Source organism: Ovis canadensis, chromosome 24, assembly GCF_042477335.2.
Source record: "Ovis canadensis isolate MfBH-ARS-UI-01 breed Bighorn chromosome 24, ARS-UI_OviCan_v2, whole genome shotgun sequence".
Classification (NCBI taxonomy): Eukaryota; Metazoa; Chordata; class Mammalia; order Artiodactyla; family Bovidae; genus Ovis; species Ovis canadensis.
This window is the reverse complement of record NC_091268.1, coordinates 45,865,695-45,890,487: the sequence shown is the minus strand read 5'-3', so window position 1 is coordinate 45,890,487 and position 24,793 is coordinate 45,865,695. Positions and strand designations below refer to the sequence as shown.

Below are 24,793 nucleotides of genomic sequence, written 5' to 3'. Positions count from 1 at the left end.
TTTTTAATGAGGTATAATTTATCAGGTTGTTCTTTTTTTTTTTTTATTATGTTTGTGGTAACATATCTGAAAAATCTTTGCCTAACCGAAGTTTACACAAGTTTTCGTGTAGATTTTTTTAGTTTTAGGTTTTAAAGTAGGTTTATGATATATTTTGAGTTAATGTTTCTAATAGATTGAGATATGGATATATGAATATCTATCTGTCTATCTATAGTTTGCATGTAGCTATCTACTTGTTCCATTGACATTTGTTAAAAAGATTATTTCTCCACAGAATTGTTTTTGCACTTTTGCTGAAAACCTATTGTCCATATATCAGTAGCTCTGTTTCTGGACTCTCTATTCTGTTGTATCGATCTGTTTTTCTATTTTGGTGATAATGCAGGGCTGAAGTTTTCATCCAATGTGAAATATAGCAATAGGAAGCATTTTGCCTGCTTCATGCCTATCCCACTTTAGTGTAACACTTCATTGATGTACATGAGTTGTGGGATCCTTTCTTAGATATTTCAAGTAGGTGGCAAAATGTCTGGCATACAGTAGATGTTTTTGATTTTTTTTTTTTAAAGATGAACATGAGAGTCCCAAACAGGATAACCCCAAAGCAAGACACCCCAAGACACATATTAATCAAATTAATGAAGAACAAACACAAAGAGCAAATATTAATAGCAGCAAGGGAAATGCAACAAATAACACCCAAGGGGATCCCCGTAAGGATAACAGCTGATCTTTCAATGGAAGCTCTTCAGGCCACAAGGGAATGGCAGGACATACTTAAAGTGATGAAAGAGAAAAACCTACAGCCCAGATTACTGTACCCAGCAAGGATCTCATTCAGATATGAAGGAGAAATCAACAGCTTTACAGACAAGCAAAAGCTGGGAGAATTCAGCACCACCAAACCAGCTCTTCAACAAATGCTAAAGGATCTTCTCTAGACAGGATACAGAAAGGGTGTATAAACTCGAACCCAAAACAATAAAGTAAATGTTGTTTATGGGATCATACTTATCAATAATTACCTTAAATGTAAATAAGTTGAATGCCCCAACCAAAAGACAAAAGACTGGCTGAATGGTTACAAAAGCAAGACCCCAATATATATTGTCTACGAGAACCACCTCAAAACAACGGACACATAAAACTGAAAGGGAATGGCTGGAAAAAGATATTTCATGCAAATGGAGACCAAAAGAAAGCAGGAGTAGCAATACTCATATCAGATAAAATAGACTTTGAAATAAAGGCTGTGAAAAGAGACAAAGAAGGACACTACATAATGATCAAAGGATCAATCCAAGAAGATGTAACAATTACATATGCACCCAACATAGCACTGCAGTATGTAAGAGAAATGCTAACAAGTATGAAAGGGGAAATTAACAGTAACACAGTAATAGTGGGAGACTTTACTACCCCACTCACACCTATAGATAGATTAACCAAACAGAAAATTAGCAAGGAAGTGCAAACTTTAAATGATACAGTGGACCAGTTAGACCTAATTGAAATCTATAGGACATTTTACCCCAAAACAATGAATTTCACCTTTTTCTCAAGTGCACATGGAACATTCTCCAGGATAGATCACATCCTGGGCCATAAATCTAGCCTTCAGTTCAGTTCAGTTCAGTTCAGTCACTCAGTCGTGTCCGACTCTTTGCGACCCCATGAATCGCAGCACGCCAGGCCTCCCTGTCCATCACCATCTCCTGAAGTTCACTCAGACTCACGTCCATTGAGTCTGTAATGCCATCCAGCCATCTCATCCTCTGTCGTCCCCTTCTCCTCCTGCCCCCAATCCCTCCAGCATCAGAGTCTTTTCCAGTGAGTCACCTCTCTGCATGAGGTGGCCAAAGTCCTGGAGCTTCAGCTTTAGCATCATTCCTTCCAAAGAAATCCCAGGGCTGGTCTCCTTCAGAATGGACTGGTTGGATCTCCTTGTAGAACAAGGGACTCTCAAGAGTCTTCTCCAACACCACAGTTCAAAAGCATCAATTCTTCGGTGCTCAGCCTTCTTCACAGTCCAACTCTCACATCCATACATGACCACTGGAAAAACCATAGCCTTGACTACACGGACCTTAGTCGGCAAAGTAATGTCTCTGCTTTTGAATATGCTACCTAGGTTGGTCATAACTTTTCTTCCAAGGAGGAAGCGTCTTTTAATTTCATGGCTGCAGTCACCATCTGCAGTGATTTTGGAGCCCCCCAAAATAAAGTCTGACACTGTTTCTACTGTTTCCCCATCTATTTCCCATGAAGTGATGGGACTGGATGCCATGATCTAGCTTTCGTAAAGTAAAAAAAAATTGAAATCATTTCAAGTATCTTTTCTGGTCACAGTGTGGTAAGATCATATGTAAACTACAGGAAAAAAAAACTTAAAAATCCAAACATATGGAGGCTAAACAACACACTTCTGAATAACCAACAAATTGCAGAAGAAATAAAAAAAAAGAAATTAAAATATGCATAGAAACAAATGAAAATGAAAACACGACAAACCAAAGCCTATGGGATTCAGTAAAAGCAGTGCTAAGGGGAAGGTTCATAGCAGTACAAGCTTTCCTCAAGAAATGAGAGAAAACTCAAATAAATAACCTAACTTTACACCTAAATCAAGAAATGAAGAACCCCAGGGTTAGTAGAGGGAAAGAAATCATAAAGGTTAGGGCAGAAATAAATGAAAAAGAAACAAAAGAGCCTATAGCAATAGTCAACAAAACTAAAAGCTGGTTCTTTGAGAAGATAAATAGACAAACCATTAGCCAGACGCATTGAGAAAAAAGAATCAAATCAACAAAATTAGAAATGAAAATGGAGAAATCACAACAGACAACACAGAAATACAAAGGATCATAAGAGACTATTATTAGCAACTATATGACGATAAAGTGGACAACTTGGAAGAAATGGACGAATTCTTAGAAAAGTATAACCTTCCAAAACTGAACTGGGAAGAAATAGAAAACCTTAACAGACCCATCACAAGCATGGAAATCAAAATTGTAATAAAAAATCTTCCAACAAACAAAGTCCCAGGACCAGACGGCTTCACAGGTGAATTCTACCAAAACTTTAGAGAATAGCTAATACCTATCCTACTCAAACTCTTCCAAAAAATTGCAGAGGAAGGTAAACTGCCAAACTCATTTTGTGAGGCCAGCATTACCCTAATACCAAAACCAGACAAAGCTGCCACACAAAAAAGAAAACTACAGGCCAATATCATTGATGAACTTAGATGCAAAAATCCTCAACAAAATTCTAGCAAACAGAATCTGACAACATATTAAAAAGATCATACATCATGACCAAGTAAGCTTTATCCCAGGGATGCAAGGATTCTTCAGTATTCGCAAATGAAGCAGTGTGATACACACCACATTAACAAATTGAAAGATAAAAACCATATGATTATTTCAATAGATGCAGAGAAAGCCTTTGACAAAATTCAACATCTATTTATGATAAAAACCCTCCAGAAAGCAGGCATAGAAGGAACATACCTCAAAATAATAAAAGCCATATATGATAAACCCACAGCAAACATTATCCTGAATGGTGAAAAACTGAAAGCATTTCCCTGGAAAAGGGTGTCCACTCTCACCACTACTATTCAACATAGGTTTGGAAGTTTTAACCACAGCATTCAGAGAAGAAAAAGAAATAAAAGGAATCCAGATTGGGAAAGAACACATAAAATTCTCACTGTTTGCAGATGACATGATCCTCTACATAGAAAACCCTAAACATACACCACTACAAAATTACTAGAGGTAATCAATGACTATAGTAAAGTTGCAGGATATAACATTAACACACAGAAATCCCTTGCATTCCTGTACACTAACAATGAGAAAACGGAGAAATTAAGGAAACAATTCCATTCACCATTGCAACGAAAAGAATAAAATACTTAGGAATCAGTTCAGTTCAGTAGCTCAGTCGTGTTCGACTCTTTGTGACCCCATGAATCGCAGCACGCCAGGCCTCCCTATCCATATACTTAGGAATAAATCTACCTGAAGAAACAAAAGACCTATATATAGAAAACTATAAACCACTGATGAAAGAAATCAAAGATGACACAAATAGATGGAAAAATATATCATATTCATGGATCAAAAGAATCAATATAGTGAAAATGAATATACTACCCAACACAATCTATAGATTCAGTGCAATCCCTATCAAGCTACCAGTGGTATTTTTCACAGAACTAGAACAAATAATTTCACAATTTGTATGGAAATACAAAAAACCTCAAACAGCCAAAGCAGTCTTCAGAAAGAAGAATGGAACTGAAGGAATCAACCTTCCTGACTTCAGACTGTACTACAAAGCTACAGTTATCAAGAGAGTATGGTACTGGCACAAAGACAGAAATATAGATCAATGGAACAAAATAGAAAGCCAAGAGGTAAATCCATGCACCAATGGCCACCTTATCTTTGACAAAGGAGACAAGAATATACAATAGAGAAAAGACAATCTCTTTAACAAGTGGTGCTGGGGAAACTGGTCAACCACCTGTAGAAGACTGAAACTAGAACACTTTCTAACACCATACACAAAAATAAACTCAAAATGGATTAAAGATCTAAATGTAAGACCAGAAACTATAAAACTCCTAGAGGAAAACATAGGCAGAACACTCTGACATAAGTCACAGCAGGATCCTCTATGACCCACCCCCCCACCCAGAGCAATGGAAATAAAAGCAAAAATAAACAAATGGTACCTAATTAAACTTAAAATCTTTTGCACAATGAAAGAAACTGTAAGCAAGGTGAAAAGACAGACTTCAAAATGGGAGAAAATAATAGCAGATGAAGCAACTGACTAAGAATTAATCTCAGAAATACACAGGCAGCTCATGTAGCTCAATTTCAGAAAAATAAACGACCCAATCAAAAAATTGGCCACAGAATTAAACAGATTTTTCTCCAAAGAAGATATACAGATGGCTAACAAACACAGATCAAATTGCCAACATCTGCTGGATCATGGAAAAAGCAAGAGAGTTCCAGAAAAACATCTATTTCTGCTTTCTTGACTATGCCAAAGCCTTTGACTGTATGGATCACAATAAACTGTGGAAAATTCTTCAAGAGATGGGAATACCAGACCACCTGACCTGCCTCTTGAGAAAGCTATATGCAGGTCAGGAAGCAACGGTTAGAACTGGACATGGAACAACAGACTGGTTCCAAATAGGAAAAGGAGTACATCAAGGCTGTATATTGTCACCCTGCTTATTTAACTTCTATGCAGAGTACATCATGAGAAATGCTGGGCTGGAAGAAACACAAGCTGGAATCAAGATTGCCGGGAGAAATATCAGTAACCTCAGATATGCAGATGATACCACCCTTATGGCAGAAAAGTGAAGAAGAACTAAAGAGCCTCTTGATGAAAGTGAAAGAGGAGAGTGAAAAAGTTTGCTTAAAGCTCAACATTTAGAAAACGAAGATCATGGTATCTGGTCCCATCACTTCATGGGAAATCGATGGGGAAACAGTGGATACAGTGTCAGACTGTATTTTTTGGGGCTCCACAATCACTGCAGATGGTGACTGCAGCCATGAAATTAAAAGACCCCTACTCCTTGAAAGAAAAGTTATGAGCAAGCTAGATAGCATATTGAAAAGCAGAGACATTACTTTGCCAACAAAGGTCCATCTAGTCAAGGCTATGGTTTTTCCAGTGGTCATGTATGGATGTGAGAGTTGGACTGTGAAGAAAGCTGAGTGCCTAAGAATTGATGCTTTTGAAGTGTGGTGTTGGAGTAGACTCTTGAGAGTCCCTTGGACTGTAAGGAGATCCAACCAGTCCATTCTGAAGGAGATCAGTCCTAGGTATTCTTTGGAAGGACTGGTGCTGAAGCTGAAACTCCAATAATTTGGCCACCTCATGCAAAGAGTTGACTCATTGGAAAAGACTCTGATGCTGGGGGGGATTGGGGGCAGGAGGAGAAGTGGAGGACAGAGGATGAGATGGCTAGATGGCATCACCGACTCAATGGACATGAGTTTGAGTGAACTCTGGGAGTTGGTGATGGACAGGGAGGCCTGGCGTGCTGCGATTCATGGGGTCTCAGAGAGTTGGACACAACTGAGTGATTGAACTGAACTGAACTGAACAAACACATGAAAAGATGCTCAACATCACTCATTATCAGAGAAATGCAAGTCAAAACCGCAGTGAGGTACCATGTTATGCCGGTCAGAATGGCTGCTATCAAAAAGTCTATAAACAGTAAATGTTGGAGAGGGTGTGGAGAGAAAGGAACCATCTTATACTGTTGGTGGGAATGCAAACTAGTACAGCCACTATGGAGAACAGTGTGGAGATTCCTTAAAGCACTGGAAGTAGAACTGCCGTACAATCTAGCAGCCCTGCTGCTGAGCATACACACTGAGGAAACCAGAATTGAGAGAGGCATGTGTACCCCATTGTTCATTGTCACACTGTTTATAATAGCTAGGATGTGGAAGCAACCTAGATGTCCATCAGCAGATGAATGGATAAGAAAGCTGTGGTACATATACACAATGAAATATTACTCAGCTATTAAAAAGAATGCATTTGAAGCAGTTCTAATGAGGTGGATGAAACTGGGGCCTATTATACAGAGTGAAGTAAGCCAGAAAGAAAAACACCAATATAGTATATTAATGCATATATATGAAATTTAGAAAGATGGTAACTATGACCCTATATGCAAGACAGCAAAAGAGACACAGATATAAAGAACAGACTTTTAGACTCTGTGTGAGAAGGTGAGGGGGGATGATTTGAGAGGATAGCATTGAAGTTTGTATATTACCATATGTGAAGTAGATCTCCAGTCCAGGTTCGATGCATGAAACAAGGCACTCAAGCCCAGTGCACTGGGACAACCCTAAAGAATGGCATGGGGAGGGAGGTGGGAGAGGGATTCAGGATAGGGGGGCACATGTACATCCATGGCTGATTCATGTCAATGTATGTCAAGAACCACTACAATACTGTAAAATAATTAGCCTCCAATTTAAATAAATTAATTAAAAAATAAAAACAAAAAAAAAGTGATGAACATGAGAGGTTAATTTTTGAATGCCATATTGATTATTTTACTGATTATTTTGTAAATCCCTATAGTGTCTGCTTTGCTCATTTGCTACAGAAGTTTAGGCCCTAAAAGTGGGTTTGTAAGTCTCATTTGTTCAGAAGTCCAAAGTCAGGGCCTAGTATGAACATATCCATGTAGAGATAAATTTTAAAAGAGCTGTTATGTCTTGTTTCTTTAATTTTCACTTATTATCACTGCAAACTCTTTTTTTTTTTTTTGCACTAAAGTGATGCAATCGGTGTTTGTAAAGCCATTCAAAAGCAAGTACAAGTGCAACATAATAAACCAACAAAGGACTTGACAGACTAAAATGACAGCACACAGCCAGCCAATAAGGTGGTGGCAAAGAAAGCGTGTTTTCTTTTTCTCCTGGCTTCTCTCTTATTTTCTTTGCAAGCCCCCAAGATCGAGTAACTAATTGAAGAGGTTCTGCTCAGATTACACCCCTCTTACACATGTACGTACATTTGGGCACATACAGGCACTTGTATTTGTAAGTGACAGGCAGCCCTCAGTTTAGGTTGGGAAAATCAGAGAGGCTCTCTTTCTAAGATCTATTTCATGCACGATAGGCAAATTGTGGCCTTATTTTCTCTTTCCTCTGGCTCCATCTGTAATCAGCAAATGGAGCCCTGCAGCCTGCACAGTTTTCCCTGTGCAATTTCTCGCTCTCCCTTAGTTTGCACACCAAACCATCTCATTTTGAAATTCAAGAGTGGCAGAGGAAGCCTTTGGTGGAAGGTTGTAATTTGGGAGAAGGGAAAGTCAAGAGCAAGATCACCTTTCTATCACCAAGAAGAAAGGCTGAGTGTCGAAGGAAATCGCCATTGTTAGTCGGCCTCTGAGCCTGCCTCTCAGCATGTGCAGTGCCGTGACCCTGCCCTCCATCACCAGTGACCTAAAAATCACATAATTTCAGCTGTTCACGAAACCTCTTCCTGTCTGTTGTACATAGCTTGTGCACTTACCCCCTCTATTGCCAGCAAGTATGTGTAAATCTTCTTACCTCACAGCCTAGCCTTCTGTTGTTGGCTGGCTGGCTTTCTTGCTTCTTCTTGTGTGTGTTTACTCAGTCGCATCAGTTGTGTCCGACTCTTTGTGACCCTATGGACTGTAGCCTGCCAGGCTTCTCTGTCTTCTGAGATTATCAGATGAATGCCTTAAAGCATTTCCCCCAGATCTTTTCTTTATCCTTCTGTCCTCTTCCCTTGTAAATGCTTCCCCTTGCTGAGTATGAGGCAGAGTCATCTTATTTTAAAAAGCCACTGTAAATATTTCTGATAGACATTAATTTTCTTTGGGAACCATGGTAGACTAATGGCTCAACAGGCCTTTGAAAATTGCCATTCATCGATCCTAAAAAGTTATTTGATGCACCAGACAATCTGTCTTTTTATATTGAAGCAGTACTTTATAGGCTGCCCAAGTTTCTTTAAGGAAATACTTAAATTAGTTGCTGATAATTTGTTGGTGGATGGATGTATACACACATACACATGTATGTAACCATGTGTTCAACTCTTTAGAATGTTGAAAGGTGAGTAGCGTATAATCGATTTGACTTTGAGTCTCATTGCTTAAAATGGACAGGTTTTATTTTCATTTCACCCCCAAGATAGCTGTTGAGATGTTAAGTGATTATTTTACTTCATACATAGCAAAGAGTCAGGATAGGTTTGTAGAGGAAATAAATAAATAACAGCCTGTTTCTTTTCAGGAACTGTTCCAAAGTATCTATATAGTAATTTATAAATAAACCTGAATTTTTGAAACAGTAAAGGTATTCTCTGAAGATAATCTTTTAAAACCTTTTACATAATAAAAGCTTTTTAAAAGACTTCATTTCTTCTGTAGTATAGCAACTATACTCCAAGCTACCTCCTCAGTATACATCCTGAAGCTCTCTTTCTTCCCCTCTTCCCCTCACACGGCCTGCATAGTTTAAAATTTCAATGTTAATTGGAGCTGAGATGATTGTGCTGCTGCTGCTAAGACTTCAGCAGGTCTCTTAGAAGCTAATGTCACGGCATGGGGTCCATTTGCTCTGTGCAGCTATTCTGTGGTGCAGTGAGAATGCCTTGATTAATATGCTGCATGAAAATAAAATGGATTTAGAAAAAAATTATACTATACTCATAAATATTAATTCACATTTGTATGGAATTGCACATAATTTTCAATATACTTTGGAGCACCTTCAGTATGAAGAAAGATTTCGTTTCCAAAGAGAATGGCATAATTTTTTCAAAAAAAGCACAGCTGATACATTATTAAATATAATTTGTTTATTAATCCGATACTCCACACCCAAATGATGTAGGGCAGTAGGTGGGCTGTGTGACAGAGAACGGCATTTTTATTCAGCCTGTGGGAGCTTATGTATTACCTTCAGAAGTGGTGCAATTTAATCATATTATATAGAAGCAGTTGGTGGTGGGACTCGCCTGCCTGCTTTGGCTAGTGTTGCCATTATACCTGAGTGTTTTCTCATGAGAGCTGACTGAATTGGTTACATGAGTGCTAAGTTGATTCAGTCCTGTCCTACTCTTTGTGACCACTTGGACTGTTTAGCCTGCCAGGCTCCTCTGTCCATGGGATTCTCCAGGCAGGAGTACTGGAGTGGGTTGTCATTTCCTTCTCCAGGGGATCTTCCCAACTCAGGGATCAAACCAGTGTCTCTAATGTCTCCTGCATTGGCAGGCAGGTTCCTTACCATTAGCGCCACCTGGGAAAGCCCCAAATTCGTTAAATGTGAGGCCAAGTATTGAGCAGATGTCTGACATAGCTGGTTGTGGTAGTGGACCCTGGACAGCATAGCAGACATTTATTGAATATTTGCCATGTGTTAGGCGTTGTGTGCAAAGCTCTGAGACTGGGATCAATGGCTTCGTGCACTTACTTTGATCTCAGCTTGTCCCCTAAACACTTCCTCACCACATTCTCATTGTCTTCGGAGAGTTGCCTCTCCAATGGTAGAGGGTAAACCATCTGCAGTGGTAGCAGCTGGAGGTTAAACTAGAAACCACTCATTTGCCTTAGAAGATTGTTGTCTTTGATATTTTTAAAGAAATCTTATTTATTTTTGGCTATGCTGGGCCTTGATCACTTTGCATGGGCTTTTCTAGTTGCGGCAAGCAGGGGCTTTCTCATTCTTTCAGTGTGCAGGCTTCCTGTTGCCGGACTTCCCTTGTTGCAGAGCACAGGCTCTTGGCTTGTAAGCTTTAGTAGTTTTGGCCCATGGGCTTAGTTGCTGTGCCGCAGGTGGAATCTTCCTGAACCAGAGATTGAACACCTGTCCCCTGCATTGGCAGATGGATTCTTATCCACCGTTCCACCAGGGAAGTCCCAATGTTAGGTATCATCTTGCCCCAAAGATTAGGCCCTTCCCCTTCTCTGGGACTTCCTGCTGTTTTCTGTGATTCTTCTTGTGTGCCACCAGTGCCTGCTTATCCAGGTTCCTTGGTTTTCTGTTCCTATCAGCATTCCTGGCTTGCTTCACTCACTCTGTGTCAGAGGCAGCTTGTAAAGATAGTATTTAAATCACTGTTGTAGTTGATAGATTTGGATACATTAGCTAGTGGTCTTGCTTATTTAGCAAGCATTAATTTGACCATCTGTTATTTGCCAGGTTCTGTAAGTGAAGCACTGGGGTTACTGGTGCTTAGTACCTGACCTCATTCTTTCGGGGAATCATGCTACCAGCTGCCTCAGGGCCTTTGCACAAGCTGTTCTCTGTGCCCAGACTTTCAGATCTAGGTCAAGTGGCAGTCATCTCAGCCACGGCACCCCTCCTCCAGACAGACCACTTCCCCCTATTGTGGCATCTGTGATCTTTCTTTTAAAACAGCTTAGTTTGCAATTACCTGTTTGTGTGATTTGATTAGTGATTTGATAATTTGTCCCCTAATTACTAAACTCCATGAGCTTGGAGTCTTTTTGCCCCACACAGTTGTTCTCTCTGCGCCTGTAGGGTAGTGCTGAGTTTGTACTTGGCATATAAAGGGTGCACAAAAAATATTTGTTGAACGAGTGGAGCCCTGAGAACATTGCTTTGCATCACCAAATGTTCTCCTTTAACTGGCAACACTGGGAGGGGGGTGTCCTTCAACTAGAAAAGGGAGGAATATGGAAGAGAGGGCTTTTGAGGGCTAGGCAAAGCAGATGTTACAAGTCCAAGGTCCCTAAATATGGCCATGGCTAAACTGGGGAAGACGTCAAGGAGCACAGTGTGTGTTAGTTCGGGAGTATGGAGATATTGGGAAGATGTAGAAGAGATAATTGCCTCCAAGAATGTTCGCTGTGAAGGAAAGAGAGAGTAGTATTTTGAGAATGAGAAATGGATAAAGGAGAATTTTTGTTTTGATCTTACTGTAGTTTTAAATGTATGTTCAGGATCATAGAAACTGAGAAATTGTGTGCAGATAAGGCTCCAGGAAGGAACATTTTCAGTGTAAGGAGGAACATATCCGTCTGTGCATGCTTAGTCACTCAGTCGTGTCCGACTCTGCAACCCTGTGAACTGTGGCCCACCAGGTCCTCTCTCCATGGAATTTCCTAGGCAAGAATACTGGAGTGGGTTGTCATTTCCTCCTCCAGTGTATCTTCCTGACCCAAGGACAGAATCCGAGTCTTCTGTGTCTCCTGTATTGGTAGGCAAATTCTTTACCACTGAGCCACCTGGGAAACCCCAGGAACATGTTCACTCATGAACAAATGATTGAATACCAAATCGTTTTAATTTTATTGCTTAATGTGTATATTTCTCAGAGTTCTAAAGGACTTTGACAGGACTAAATGGGGTTGACAGGACTTTGATTGTATCTGAGCCCATTTTCCACATGGGCTCAGAGTTGCAGGAGCTTACTCTGAGTTTCATAGTGAATAATGTCAGCATCAGAACCCAGGTCTTCAGCTTCTCAGGATGCCTTGACCTTCCTGCAGGCACAGAGCTCACCTGTGTCCTGTGACTTGGAACACTTGTCTGTAGTTCCTACAGGTGCCGTCCCCTAGTCTAGAAAATCCATTACCCTTTTCCCACCCTCTCCCCTCCCCCGGTCACAGCCAGGAACAAATGACAAGTTGCTGTTGATCTTGGTGATATGGTTGTTACATATTTTGCAAAGGAGTTGGGAATTAAGGAACTCGGGGTAAGAGGAACTTGGGGTAAAAATATAAAGCACTAAGGACATATTTTAATCTTGTGAGTTGAGTTTCTTTCTCTCTGGCTCACCTCCACCAGGCCCTCCTGGTATGTTCAGACTTGTGCTGATGTTTTTGCATCGTGTATGCACTTAGTACTCCTTCTGAAAAATAGTTGGTGTACCATTTTGAGAAGCGAGTGTATTAAGCCTGCTAGGGGAATAGTGTGTGCTGGACCCAGAGCAGAATCAAATGGAAAGCTGCTCTCCCAGGCAGCAGTGAAACCACTTCTAATGGACAGATACTTTGTGTTTTGCTGGGTTCCCCACCCCCATTCCCCAACAAGATTAGAAAGGATACATATGTGGCATTAGGGATTCAGAAAAATTGGGTTTAGTTTCAGGTAGTCTCATATCCCACTTTCTTGCCTTTACCTGGCTCCCTTCTAGTAACCCCATTTAGTCTCTATTTTGGGTGTGACGCTAGCTACCTATGTAACCACCACTTCCCTTTCCTTCTCTTTTTTTTTCCTACAGAAAGATGTAGCACTTAAGCCTCAGGAACGCGTGGAGAAACGCCAGACCCCTCTGACCAAGAAGAAACGAGAAGCACTTACCAACGGCCTGTCCTTTCACTCCAAGAAGAGCCGACTCAGCCACCCACACCACTACAGCTCAGACCGAGAAAATGACCGCAACCTCTGCCAGCACCTCGGGAAGAGAAAGAAAATGCCGAAGGGGCTCAGACAGGTGAGGATGCTTAGGGCTTGTTCCGTCCTGTGGCTGCTCTTCCTCAGGTGCCTACTTGTCTGTGGTTCTTCCTAACAGATGGAGAGGAGATCCCTGGTGGGTGCTGGAGGGCTGCCCTGCAGAGCCATGTGTTTGCTTCTCAAAGAATATTCCAAAACCAAGCACTTTGAAACTTAGCATGGTACCTTTCAGTCACATGTGCTCTGTGTAACAGAGACTGATGCTCATGCTATTGGCATTGAAGGCAGACTGATGGAAGTCTTGGTGATGGTCCAGGTAGACTGGCTTGCAGGGAGAGATCGTCTTGGGTAGAGGAAAGGAAATGGGCAGATCTGATATACGCACTGTGTGTATCAAGGTCCTGAATTGCTAAAAATGGTTGTCTGTATTCAGGCAGGGGACCCTGCCTAAGATTTGTATTTTCTAGTGAAGCTCAAATACTGTGGCATGTGGGAGAGCAGTGGTGAAGAAATGAGGTTTTTTAAGGTGTCCTCCACAGCCCATAATTCAGAACTGCTTTTGCGATCTGCCGCTTGTATGAAAGCCTGGTGGTAGAGCTTACCGGGCTGTTTAATAATTAGGTTTCAATGATCCACAAGAAAATTCAGCTCTTGGCATTTGGGGAACCCTTCTGCCTGTGGAAATCCCCACATGAGATAGATTAATAATGAGAAGCGAAGCTGTTTATAGCAGTTTTTTCAGCACAAATCCAGAGGCTTTAGCACCTGCCAAGTTACCTGTGTCCTGGGTGTGTTTTGTTTGTTTTTGGAGGGACTATGGGGTGAGACTGACTGTCTCTTGAAGGAAGCAGAGGGAGCGTGGTTCACAGAGCAGGTGCTGCTAATTAGAAGCTGAACAGGTAATTTCTAGTTTGCAGATGTTTCTCTGCAGAGTGAGAAGATCTAGGATCATACAAATCAGTGGTTCTAAAACATCAGAGATGATTAGAATCATATCATGAGCCTTATTAAACATATTCCTGGCTTCACTTTAGAACTGAAGAATCAGAATCACTAGGCATTTTGGCACAGAAGTTTGTAGTCTTAGAAATTTCCTATTTGATAATGGTCAAGCCAGTTGAAAATCATTCTTATAAAGAATCAAGAACATTTTTCTGGTGATGAATTTTAGTTAAAAGTTTGGAAAAAATGAAACTCTCTAAAAGATTTAGTGAGCAGTTTGGTGTTAGAGTTGAACTTGCTGGGTAAACTTCTGAGAAAATACATGGAGTGATGGATTTCAGCATGGACTCAGGAGGATCTCAGGAAAGTGTCCCTGATTCTAACACATTTGGCAGTTTTTCTTTGTCATCAAATAAATTACCAGATTGGAGTTATAAAAGTAATTACTAACATTTGTCTAATACATAGCACGATTATCACTCAGTGAAGGAGTTTCTGTAGTATGATCTATAATTTTCACAACAACCCTGGTGAGGAGATGATATGATATTATGGTTACTTTACAGATAAGAACACTGGGGGTAAAGAAATAAAGTGACTTGTCTGAGGCCACTTAGCTGTGAGGGACAGAGCCAGGGTTTAGACCTAGATTTCTCTGCCCTGCTCTGTTTTTATTGATATTGTGTTTCCTGTGGTTGATATAAGGACTCCAGGTCATGGGGTGCAGGGAATCTACAAGTATTTTTAGAAAGTTCATGGGTTGGTTTAGTCAGAGGGAGGCATTGTGGTTATAGAAATGGACTGTGAAAGCTCAAGAAGAAAATAGGATAAACTCCCAAGTACAGTGAGGATAGACAATTTGGATGAAAATTAAAAAAAAAAAATATATATATATATATTTGGTCAGAAAGTGGGGTGAGGTCTAAGTTCTGTAAAAGATAATGTGCCTGTGTTATTTGTGACTCGCAGACCAAGCCTCTCCCTGTGAGCTGTGTGGAAAAAGTGGGTTTTCCAATGTGCAGAGATCGTCCTGTGGCCACTGCCTCTCCAGGAGGGCCTCCCTCCTACAGGGTGGGAGGAGGGCTTCTTATCCTTTCAGGCAAGAGATCAGTTTAATTCTGAGTCCTCACAGAGCTGTGGTTCCTTATCCTTGACTCTCTTACTTCCAAGCTTGATCTGACTTTTCTGTTCTCCTTCCTCAAAATTCTTCTTTCTACTTTGTCCTCTAGTTGAAAGAGTCTGTGATCTTACAAGACGGCTAGGACTCGTCTGTCTCAAATTTGAGTAGCTTTTTGGTCTTAATGATCAATCTTCTGGTACTAATGGTGTTTGAAATCAAAGCTATCCTTGTTTCAGGGGAAATATTTGAAAAGCAGTTAGTCTGACTCACTTTTTATGAATCAGAGAGAAGAAAAGAATGAACTGTATTTTGGGCCTGTGTAAGAGTTTTAAAAACAAGTGGTGTTTTCTGTAGCCCATGGGGTCACTAAGAGTCGGACACGACTGAGTGACTTCACTTTCACTTTTCACTTTGATGCACTGGAGAAGGAAATGGCAACCCACTCCACTGTTCTTGCCTGGAGAATCCCAGGGACGGGGAGCCTGATGGGCTGCCGTCTGTGGGGTCGCACAGAGTTGGACACGACTGAAGTGACTTAGCAGCAGCAGCAGCAGCAGCAGCAGTATCATATGTGCTATTATTTACCCCTGAGCAAAGCACTGTCTGTTGCTGCCCATCTGTAAAATGAGAGTTTTAGAGTAGAAGATTTCTCAGTCCTGTGATTCTTCTTAGTGTTTGAATAACACAAAGATAGTGAATATATAGTGTTGCTAAAACCTGTAATGGAATACCATTGTAGGCTTGAAAGTAATTTAATTTTGACGTCTGTAACTGATTGGATCTGTGAAAATATTAAGGGGAGAGAGAGATGCGTTCCTGGTATATCAGCCCAGGTAAGTGCTGTCTGTTTTGTGATCCTCGGTAAAAGGTGACACACAGATGCGTATAATGGTTACAGTAGATGTTCCATAACTTGTGCTAAGAATGTCTGAGACTGCTATCCTGCCGTGCCAGATGTCTGTGCACATCACAGTTACTTCCACCACCCCACCATTACCTCTTTTCAGATAAAGTAGCCACATCTCAACTGTTTTAGCTACGAGGGGACCTTGAGATGGAAGTGGGCCTTGAGGAGAATTTCTGAATTAATGGATTGTTGTTCAATGCCTCCGATTGAGGGAGTGATAAAATTGCAAGAGCCACAGATGAAAGAGAGCAGCAGGAGGTGAAAATTTATTCTTTAGTTTTGACTTGGTGACAGTGGATTAGATTTGAATCTTACTAGGAATTGGTACTCCCTAAGCAAGGAACTTAATGTGCAGCTTTCCGTAACTGTGGGAAGATGTTACTCCTCAGTGCAGAGAAAATAAAAGGTGTTTTATTTTCCTGAAACTTCATTCAAGGCAACTAATCTTTTTATTGTGAGAATGCAAGTACATACTTTTTTTTAAAAGACATGTGTAGTTCTGAAATTAAACCCCCTTTTCCTTCTCTTGCCTGATTAAAAACCTCACTTGTCATGAAATTTTTCCAAACTGTTAAAGTGTTTTTAACTAGCACTTAGCTACCCCAGTGGAACTTACCTGTTGGGTTATGTTTTTAAATATAAATACATACTGACTTAGAAGATACTGAGCTAGCAGCTGTCTTATAAAAGGGTTCCACTTTTTTATATGGCAAATTTGAAAACTTTGAAATTTTGAATTATATATATATATATAAAACTTTGAATTTTATAGGCAAATTTGAAAACCTATGCAGAATTATTTGCTTATGGTGTGAGTACTCAGACATTATATTACAAAGTTTTGGCTCTTACTAATAAGGGTATGGTAGGTCCCCCCTCCCCCAATTTGACTTAGGAGTGGGAAAATCAAAACAGAGGTTGATAGGTCCTCTGCATAAGAATCTTTACTCCGTTAATTGGGAAACTACCAAAGAACACAACGAAATCATGGGCTGCCAAACTTTCCAACCAAGTCTTAACTTCTGCAGAAGCTAATCTTTGGGAAAACTTAACTCCTCTAAGGGCTCTGAGTTTAGTTTTCTTTCAGTATGTCTGACCTCCAGACTACAGGGGATGCTTTAAAATTTTAATACTTTGTCGTTGAAAACACTGAGAGCCAGGGGGTTTTAAAAATAGAGAAGCGATAGTGAAAAGTTGATAAGGGTTCAGAGAACTCTCAGATTGGGCTCTGAGTGAATATTTCTAAATCTCCATTTAGTCCATTAGTCTGTCCTCTCTCTCTCTAGTATGAACTGAACTAGAAGAAATAGGCCTAAATCAACTAGAAGGAATTTTTAGGTTATATGAACTTTTCTAACAGACAGATACCAGGATGGATCATCAAAATAAATCCCAGAGTCTCCCTCCTAATTGAATTTTAAGTTCCCAAAAGTGATTCATCTAAGGACAGAATTTCCCAGAGAGAAGCAACCTATTGAGATTGCTTCTAGCAGTAGGTGAACACTTTGGAAGAAAAATAAAGAGATTTGGGAATATTTCAGGAGCCCAACAGTTAAGACTCTAACCTTGCTGGTGAGAATGGCTTGTGTGGGAATGTCTTACATGGTTTATATATGTTTATACAGGTTGATCTCGGTAGGTTTGGCTTGTAAGGAATGAAAATTTTCTCCTTTCTTTGAAAATCTGTTATGGTGGAGTCAAACTTGGTAGAGGATTAATAGCTGACATTGTAGATACTGCTGTAGATGTATACTGATTTCTAGGAAGAGAAGGGATTGATTCCAGTGCCAAGTCTTTAGAATTAGAGCTTCATGTGGTGGCTGTGTCTGCTTTGTGTATTGGCATTGCATGTTCGCCTTATTTGAAGTGGTTGTGTTGGTCAAGGGCCCAGTAGACTCAAGCCACCAGCTGATATTGTACCCACCTGATGAAGCATAGGTCTTGCCCACACTGTTCACCTTTGAGAGCATTTACTACTATAGGTAGATCCTTTATCTCAGTGAACTCAGATTGTTGGAAGACTTCTTGGTGACATGACATTTGTTATTAGCAGAAATGCACTTGCAAAGGAAGATTTATAATGGAAAGCTTTGATTAAACAGATCCAGTTCAAGTCACATTGCTGAAGACCTGCTGATTAGTTCTGAGTGGAAACCCAAGCTGAAATCATACAGGTATTTATCCAGCTTGACTCTAGGGCCTACAGGGTTCTGGAAATCAGAGCATTTGAAACACTAATGTAATTAGGTATTATACCTTAGTAATGAAAAGACACGAACTTTGCTAGGTGCTCTTTCATAAATACATTTGTTATAATAGTTAAATGACTGAAGGTATATTGAGCTGGTATCAAGAAATGTGAGCTGCAGTTAAATCATTTTTACTTCATGCTTTGGAGTTTCAAGTTTAATGTGTTAAGTGGGATTTCATTTGCTTTTAAAAAAAGTATAGTCATGTCAAGGTTACAAAAGTAGATATTAAAGAAAATTCATTTTTACCTTGCAATGCATCAAAGTTGCGCACAACTGTTTTTTCTTTGCCCAAACTACAGAAATGAGAATAAAAACATATAAGACTGGGAGTAAGAGTTGGGAGGAGACTGGCTTGTAATTACTTTTGGAATCTTGATTGACTTGAAATAAGGATAAGATGCCAGTTTTTAACATCTGGTTTTTGGGGAGTCTCCAACTCAGGCTGGTCTCTTTTCAGAATTAGTTGTATTTTATATTGGATGTTTTTGTTTGGTGTTTAGGAACCTCAAACTATTACAACAGCAAACTGTATAAAGGGTTTTTTTTTTTTCTTTTCTTTTTTTCTCTTGGGCATTTAGAAGCAGTGAGTTTATTCTGTGAGTTCTTGGATTTTTGTTTTGTGTCTTTTGACTACTTCAATTTTTTTGGGGGGGGAGGGTCCTATATTTCTGTTTTATTTATTTGCTATACAGTCAGAGCTCTCAAGTTTAACCATTTCACTTCTGCCTCCATTAAGATTCCATTACCTGTTTTAATATCTATAAACTTAGATGTGCTTTGGCATAGTTTGACATAGGTTTTGTACTTCAGTCTTATTAGCATCAAACTCTTGCTCTATGGATTTACTTACTTTGTATTATAGAAAGTTTCAAACAAACACAGAAACAGAGATAATGATAAAATGAACATCCATGTACCCATTACCCAGCTTGGGATTTGGTCTCCCCAGATAGACACAGACTTTAAAATAAGAGGGGATATATAGCTGATCCACTTTGTTGTACAGTAGAAACTAGCACAACATTGTAAAGCAACTGTACTCCAATAAAATTACTACTTCTGTTGTGGTCTGGGATATAGTCTCATCACCTCTGCATGTTGCTAAAGTGTTAGCCACTCACTCGTGTCCGACTCTTTGTGACCCCATGGATTGTAGCTCACCAGGCTCCTTTGTCCATGAAATTCTGCAAGCAAGAGTACTGGAGTGGGTAGCCATTCATTTCTCCAGGGGATCAAACCTAGGGATCAAACCTGGGTCTTTTTCATTGCAAGCAGATTCTTTACTGTCTGAGCCATCAGGAAAGTCCTCTTAGCATGTTGCTAAGAGGGAGCATAAATGTCACTTGACTTCAGTGAGACAGATGTTTGAAGTGAAGTGGCCAGTAATAAATTTTATCCCAAGTGACATATATAACTCTTAATTAAAATTTAGTAAAAATCAACTAAAAATGACATAGCACATTGACTACCGACCTCATAAAATAAAACCCATAGAAAGAAAATAGACTGAATTGGAAAAGGAACTGCCGTTGATAGAATGGGCAGTAATTTAGCTTGAGTGATCCTGAAACCTATGGAAATTGTTTCATAAAACAGTGGGCTTCACTAATCCCAAAGTAAGAGTTTGTTATACGTATGTGTGCGTGGAACTTTGTTAAGGGCTGTTTAAATATTCTGTATATTGTTAGAAGAGTGACATGGGTGTTGATGGAAATGGTGCTCCATTGTACCTGTTGGAAATTCTTACAAAACTGGTGATCGAAGTGTGACACAGCATGTTTTTCCCTTTATAGGACTTAGTCACTCCCCTTCTGATAGTTGATGAGGGTAGACAGCCTCCATTCCTTTCTTTATATTAAAACTGCCTTTCTGGGTTAATGTATACTTTTCCCTCTTCTGAAGATACAACGTTGTCTGTATGTGACCAGATCTTAGCTTCAAAAGGTGAAATAAGCCTCCATGTGTTCTGCATTCTAATCTCCACTTAAAGCCGTCCCATCTCCACACAAGTCTATACATGACAGGTATTGAGTGGGAGGCAGGAGTGGGTGGGTGGCTGCGTGGTTTGCAGTGGTGTCGGTGGGGAGCTGAACAGATGGTGGTGATAGCCACGTGTTGCAGGATTCCCGTGGGAGTTGATGGTGGTGACAGGAGACTCACAATGTGCTATTTACAGTTTGGGTTTGCAGTCTTTCAGTGACATCTGAATGCTCTTTAGCAACTGCTTTCATTACTGCCTTTCGAGGAGCTGCTAATTGAAAATGAAATTGTGGGTGGGCTTTAAGGCAGGCCCAGGCAATGCGATGTGGTAAATGTTAGAACTGTTGGATATTTTAAGGCCCGGTTTGTAATTGTTTTTCCAAGAAGGAAAAGCTGAAGGTGCGTTTGAAGATTCAGTATGTACCCACAGGCAGAGCTGAATGCCTCATCCTGCCCAGAGAGCCAAATGTGCATTCACTGGGCTGGAAACCAAGCCATCTGCCCGGGGCGCACCTTCGTATGGTTCACTTTAAATGTGTATAACCATGTAAGGTTCTTACTTTAAATCCGCTAACATCTTGTAGTAATCACTGTTGGTTTTTTGTAGGATATTTTCCTTCTTTCTTCCTCTGCTGTCCATATAGTTACTGTGCAGAAGAAAATGATGATCTCATCTCTTGAACTTTGAGGTATTTTATTCCAGGTATTGCATACAACTTTTCTTCCTGTAAACCTTTTCCTATCATACAATTCTGTTGAAGGCAATTGAGGCCTCCAGGCTCAGTGAAAGAAGAGGAAGATGGAGGATTTGATTGGACTTTGACAGTAGGTGATGTTGTTGATTTTCTTATGGCTGCCTCCAGCTGCAGGATTGTCATTTGTACCTCATCTTTGGGGTTATTAGCTAAAGCGTCAGTAGCATTTCTGAAATGGTAGCTTTTGTAAGTGTTTATGTGAAGAATTGTTTTATTGCCCATTCTCAAAATAGCTTTGCACAGAGAAATCTTGTGCTGAGCAAGGAATGACCTCCCTCTTGGAAGTGCTGTTAGCTCTCTTTTTAATTAAATATGAAGATAGATACAACATTACTGCATTCTTCTTAGCTCTCCCCGAACATTTCAGTGAATGCTGTGAGACAAAACCATCTGAATTATATACTTTATTTGAGTAGGGCTGATACTGCTGTTAGAGAATCCCTGAGGGGCTAAGGGGACCTTGATGACACACCCCTTGCTGTATTTAACCCTCAGTCCCATTAGACCTGGCTTGCCACAGGAACCCAACTGTTTTAATGCACTTGAGTTACTGCTGTACCCTAATGATGTTTTAAAGAACCTATTTGGGTATTCTAAATTAACTCTGGAGCGTTTTGCCTCTTGATGATGATTTTATACCAGGCAGATGTAACAGAATTCTTGCAGGAGTTCAAGGTATTTTCACACCTAGGAGTGTGTGTCCTCGTGCTGGTCATTATGAAGACATACACACACGGGAGTGGAGCCACAGTGACTCTCAAACTCAGGGAAGTCCTATCCAGGCCCACCTGGCATCTTTCAGGAGCCTGACGAGCTCTGCCATGCGACCTATGGGAACACTTGACCCCATTCAGTGATCTCGACTCTGCAGAAGTTTCCACTTCTCCCGAGCCGCTGCCTACCATGACACTGTTGTCACCTGTCATTCTGTGACCGTTGTGCACCTGTGACTGCTCAGGAAACACCCGTGTCACACATCTTGAAATTATGTGGTGCAAGGCTGGATGGTCCTAATTGACAGTGATGTCTGAGAGGCTGAAATTGGCTGGAATTAGATTGAGAAGCAAGTAGCTGCATTTTGTGGATGGGAACATACAGAATAAAGTTGCTCATAGGATGGTCTTTGGACTACCTTTGCCAGAACAACCCTGGGGCTTTTGCAGATTTCTAGTCATCACCTCTGGTGGCACCTGTCTTTGGGGTGGGGATCACAGTATGGCAGCAAGTTCCTCAAGCAACCCCAATATAGGAGCTGCAAGAGACATAATTTTAGTAAACTGAATCGTGTTCTTTTTATAAATTTGTATAAAAGAGAAATTACTGTGCTATTTGGAAAACTTGTAACAGATCTTAAAGTTTTTAAAACCATATCCTCTTCTAAATAATTTTATCCATACTAGGACCGTATTCTCGTTCTGCATATTTACTAATTGAGTTCTCTTTCAAAATTTTATTGGAAAAAAGAAATATTAATTCTAAATACTATAGACATTACATGACAGTAAGTTAGTGTTTTCCAAATGCCTACTTTTTGATAGCTGTACTAGAATGTAGTCTCAGTAGCAGAGTTATGTTGTATTCTTCTTGCCTTAAATCCGCCACCTCCCTGAAATCAAGAACACAGATTTTTATACATCTGGTAACTGGAGTTTATTCACTACTCTTTTTAAAATTTTCTCCTCCTTCTCCTCTTCTTCTTCTTCTTTTTTTTTTTTTTTGTTGCCGTACCTCACAGCATGGAGGATCTTAGTTCCCTGACCAGGGATCAAACCGGTGCCCCTTGCAGTGGAAACATGAAGTCTTAACCACTACTGCCAGGGAAGTTCCTTTTAGGTTCCACTTACTGCTTTCTTTTTTCAGCACGACAGTGGTATTTTGCTCTTAAGGTTTACAAGTTTTAAAATCTTCCGTATTATAAAAATCAGTGGTATTTGGTGGTGGTATTGAAGGGGCAGATGGGAATGAAATCTGAAAATACTGCCTCTCTATCAGTTGTGCCTGAAGAGCATTAAGTATTTTCTTCATTAGTAAGAAAGATTGGACATAATAAAGTGTTATACTTGAACTTTTGGTTTGGGGTTCACAAATTCAAAAGAAAATATTTTCCTTCTAAAACCAAGCAGAACGAAAGCCCTCGGAAGAAATTTTGTTTCAGTAGCAAAACCTATACTTAGGATTTAACAATTGCCTGAGGTGTGTCAACAGTAGATAGCATTTATTTTTAATGCATTGCTATGAGACTACAAATGCTATTTCCCCGGAGATGAGTGCAAAATGATCCCTGAACAGTTGCTAATGAAATTATCACACTGTATGAATAAGACTATTAATAAGGACTTTCTGATGTAAAAGAAAATGCTGTCATCAAATTTCCCTAAGACATAATGAGGGTGGTGAGAAGAGCCCCTGCCTCTTGGGTGACACATAAAGCTGGGTCATGGGCCCAGCTCACGTTGCTAGAAGGCTGAGTTGAATGGTGCTTTCTGAAACTCAAGCAGCCCATGTGCATAATTTATCATCACCTGCCTCCTGCCTCCTCGGATTAAAACTCTAAAATCTGTATTTCTCACATGAACGTGGCGCAGGGAGGATTATGGTGAGGCAGTCAGGGCTTCGGTTATGTAGCTGTGTGTTAAGGGGGATAGACTGGGATCATGTAGGGAGTCTAAGCCATCTACCCTTGGTTCTCTAGCCAGAGTGAGGAAACGGACTGACACACCAGAATATCAAGAGAGAAGGATATGGAGTTTAAAAAAACTTTACTGTGATGATCCTGACCCCGCTCTTCTCTGCCTTTTCTTTCTTTTTTTTTTTAAGTTTTTTATTTTTTAAATTTTAGTATCTTTAATTCTTACATGCATTCCCAAACATGAACCCCCCTCCCCCCTCCCTCCCCATAACATCTCTCTGGGTCATCCCCGTGCACCAGCCCCAAGCATGCTGCATCCTGCGTCAGACATAGACTGGCGATTCAATTCTTACATGATAGTATACATGTTAGAATGTCATTCTCCCAAATCATCCCACCCTCTCCCTCTCCCTCTGAGTCCAAAGGTCCGTTATACACATCTGTGTCTCTTTCCCTGTCTTGCATACAGGGTCGTCATTGCCATCTTCCTAAATTCCATATATATGTGTTAGTATACTGTATTGGTGTTTTTCTTTCTGGCTTACTTCACTCTGTATAATCGGCTCCAGTTTCATCCATCTCATCAGAACTGATTCAAATGAATTCTTTTTTACGGCTGAGTAATACTCCATTGTGTATATGTACCACAGCTTTCTTATCCATTCATCTGCTGATGGACATCTAGGTTGTTTCCATTCTTAAACCTGCTGGCCCATCTTGCTCCCTCCTTTTCTATCTTGGAGTTTGCCTTCAGGTTAGACTTTCAGCTTTTTGACTTTCATCTCACTGTCTCCTTCCCTCCAAAGTTTCTTGCTTGCTTCTCAACCCAGTCAGGATTGTATGGGAAACCACCTAGATTTGCTCTCAGAGTTACAGAATGCCTTTGCCACTTGGATTCTTGCTCCCTTGATCATGTTGGTCCTTTCCTCTCAACATTTATGCTGATCACCTTTCCTGGGGCTTCCCAGGTGGTGCTAGTGGTAAAGAACCTGCCTGACAATGCAAGAGACGTAAGAGACCTGGATTCCATCCCTGTGTCAGGAAGATCCCCTGGAGGAGGAAATGGCAACCTACTTCAGTGTTCTTGCCTGGAAAACCCCACGGACAGAGGAGCCTGGCAGGCTCCAGTTCATGGGGTCGCAAAGAGTCAGACACAACTGAAGAGACCACATCCCTTCATCCTTTGGCTTCTTAGCATAGTTCAGCACTGTTTTGCTCATGGTTGTTGTAGTCT

The 24,793-nt window shown here is 40.4% G+C and overlaps 1 protein-coding gene across 2 annotated transcripts in view; it reads left to right on the top strand.

The window, feature by feature from the left end:
• Positions 1-24,793, top strand: part of AUTS2 (activator of transcription and developmental regulator AUTS2) — a 1,204,224-nt gene that overhangs the window by 282,792 nt on the left and 896,639 nt on the right. For both annotated transcript variants that reach the window (XM_069570963.1, XM_069570962.1), the window contains exon 2: positions 12,802-13,014. In XM_069570963.1, the coding sequence (XP_069427064.1) occupies positions 12,802-13,014 (213 nt within the window). The remainder of the gene's footprint in view (positions 1-12,801; positions 13,015-24,793) is intronic.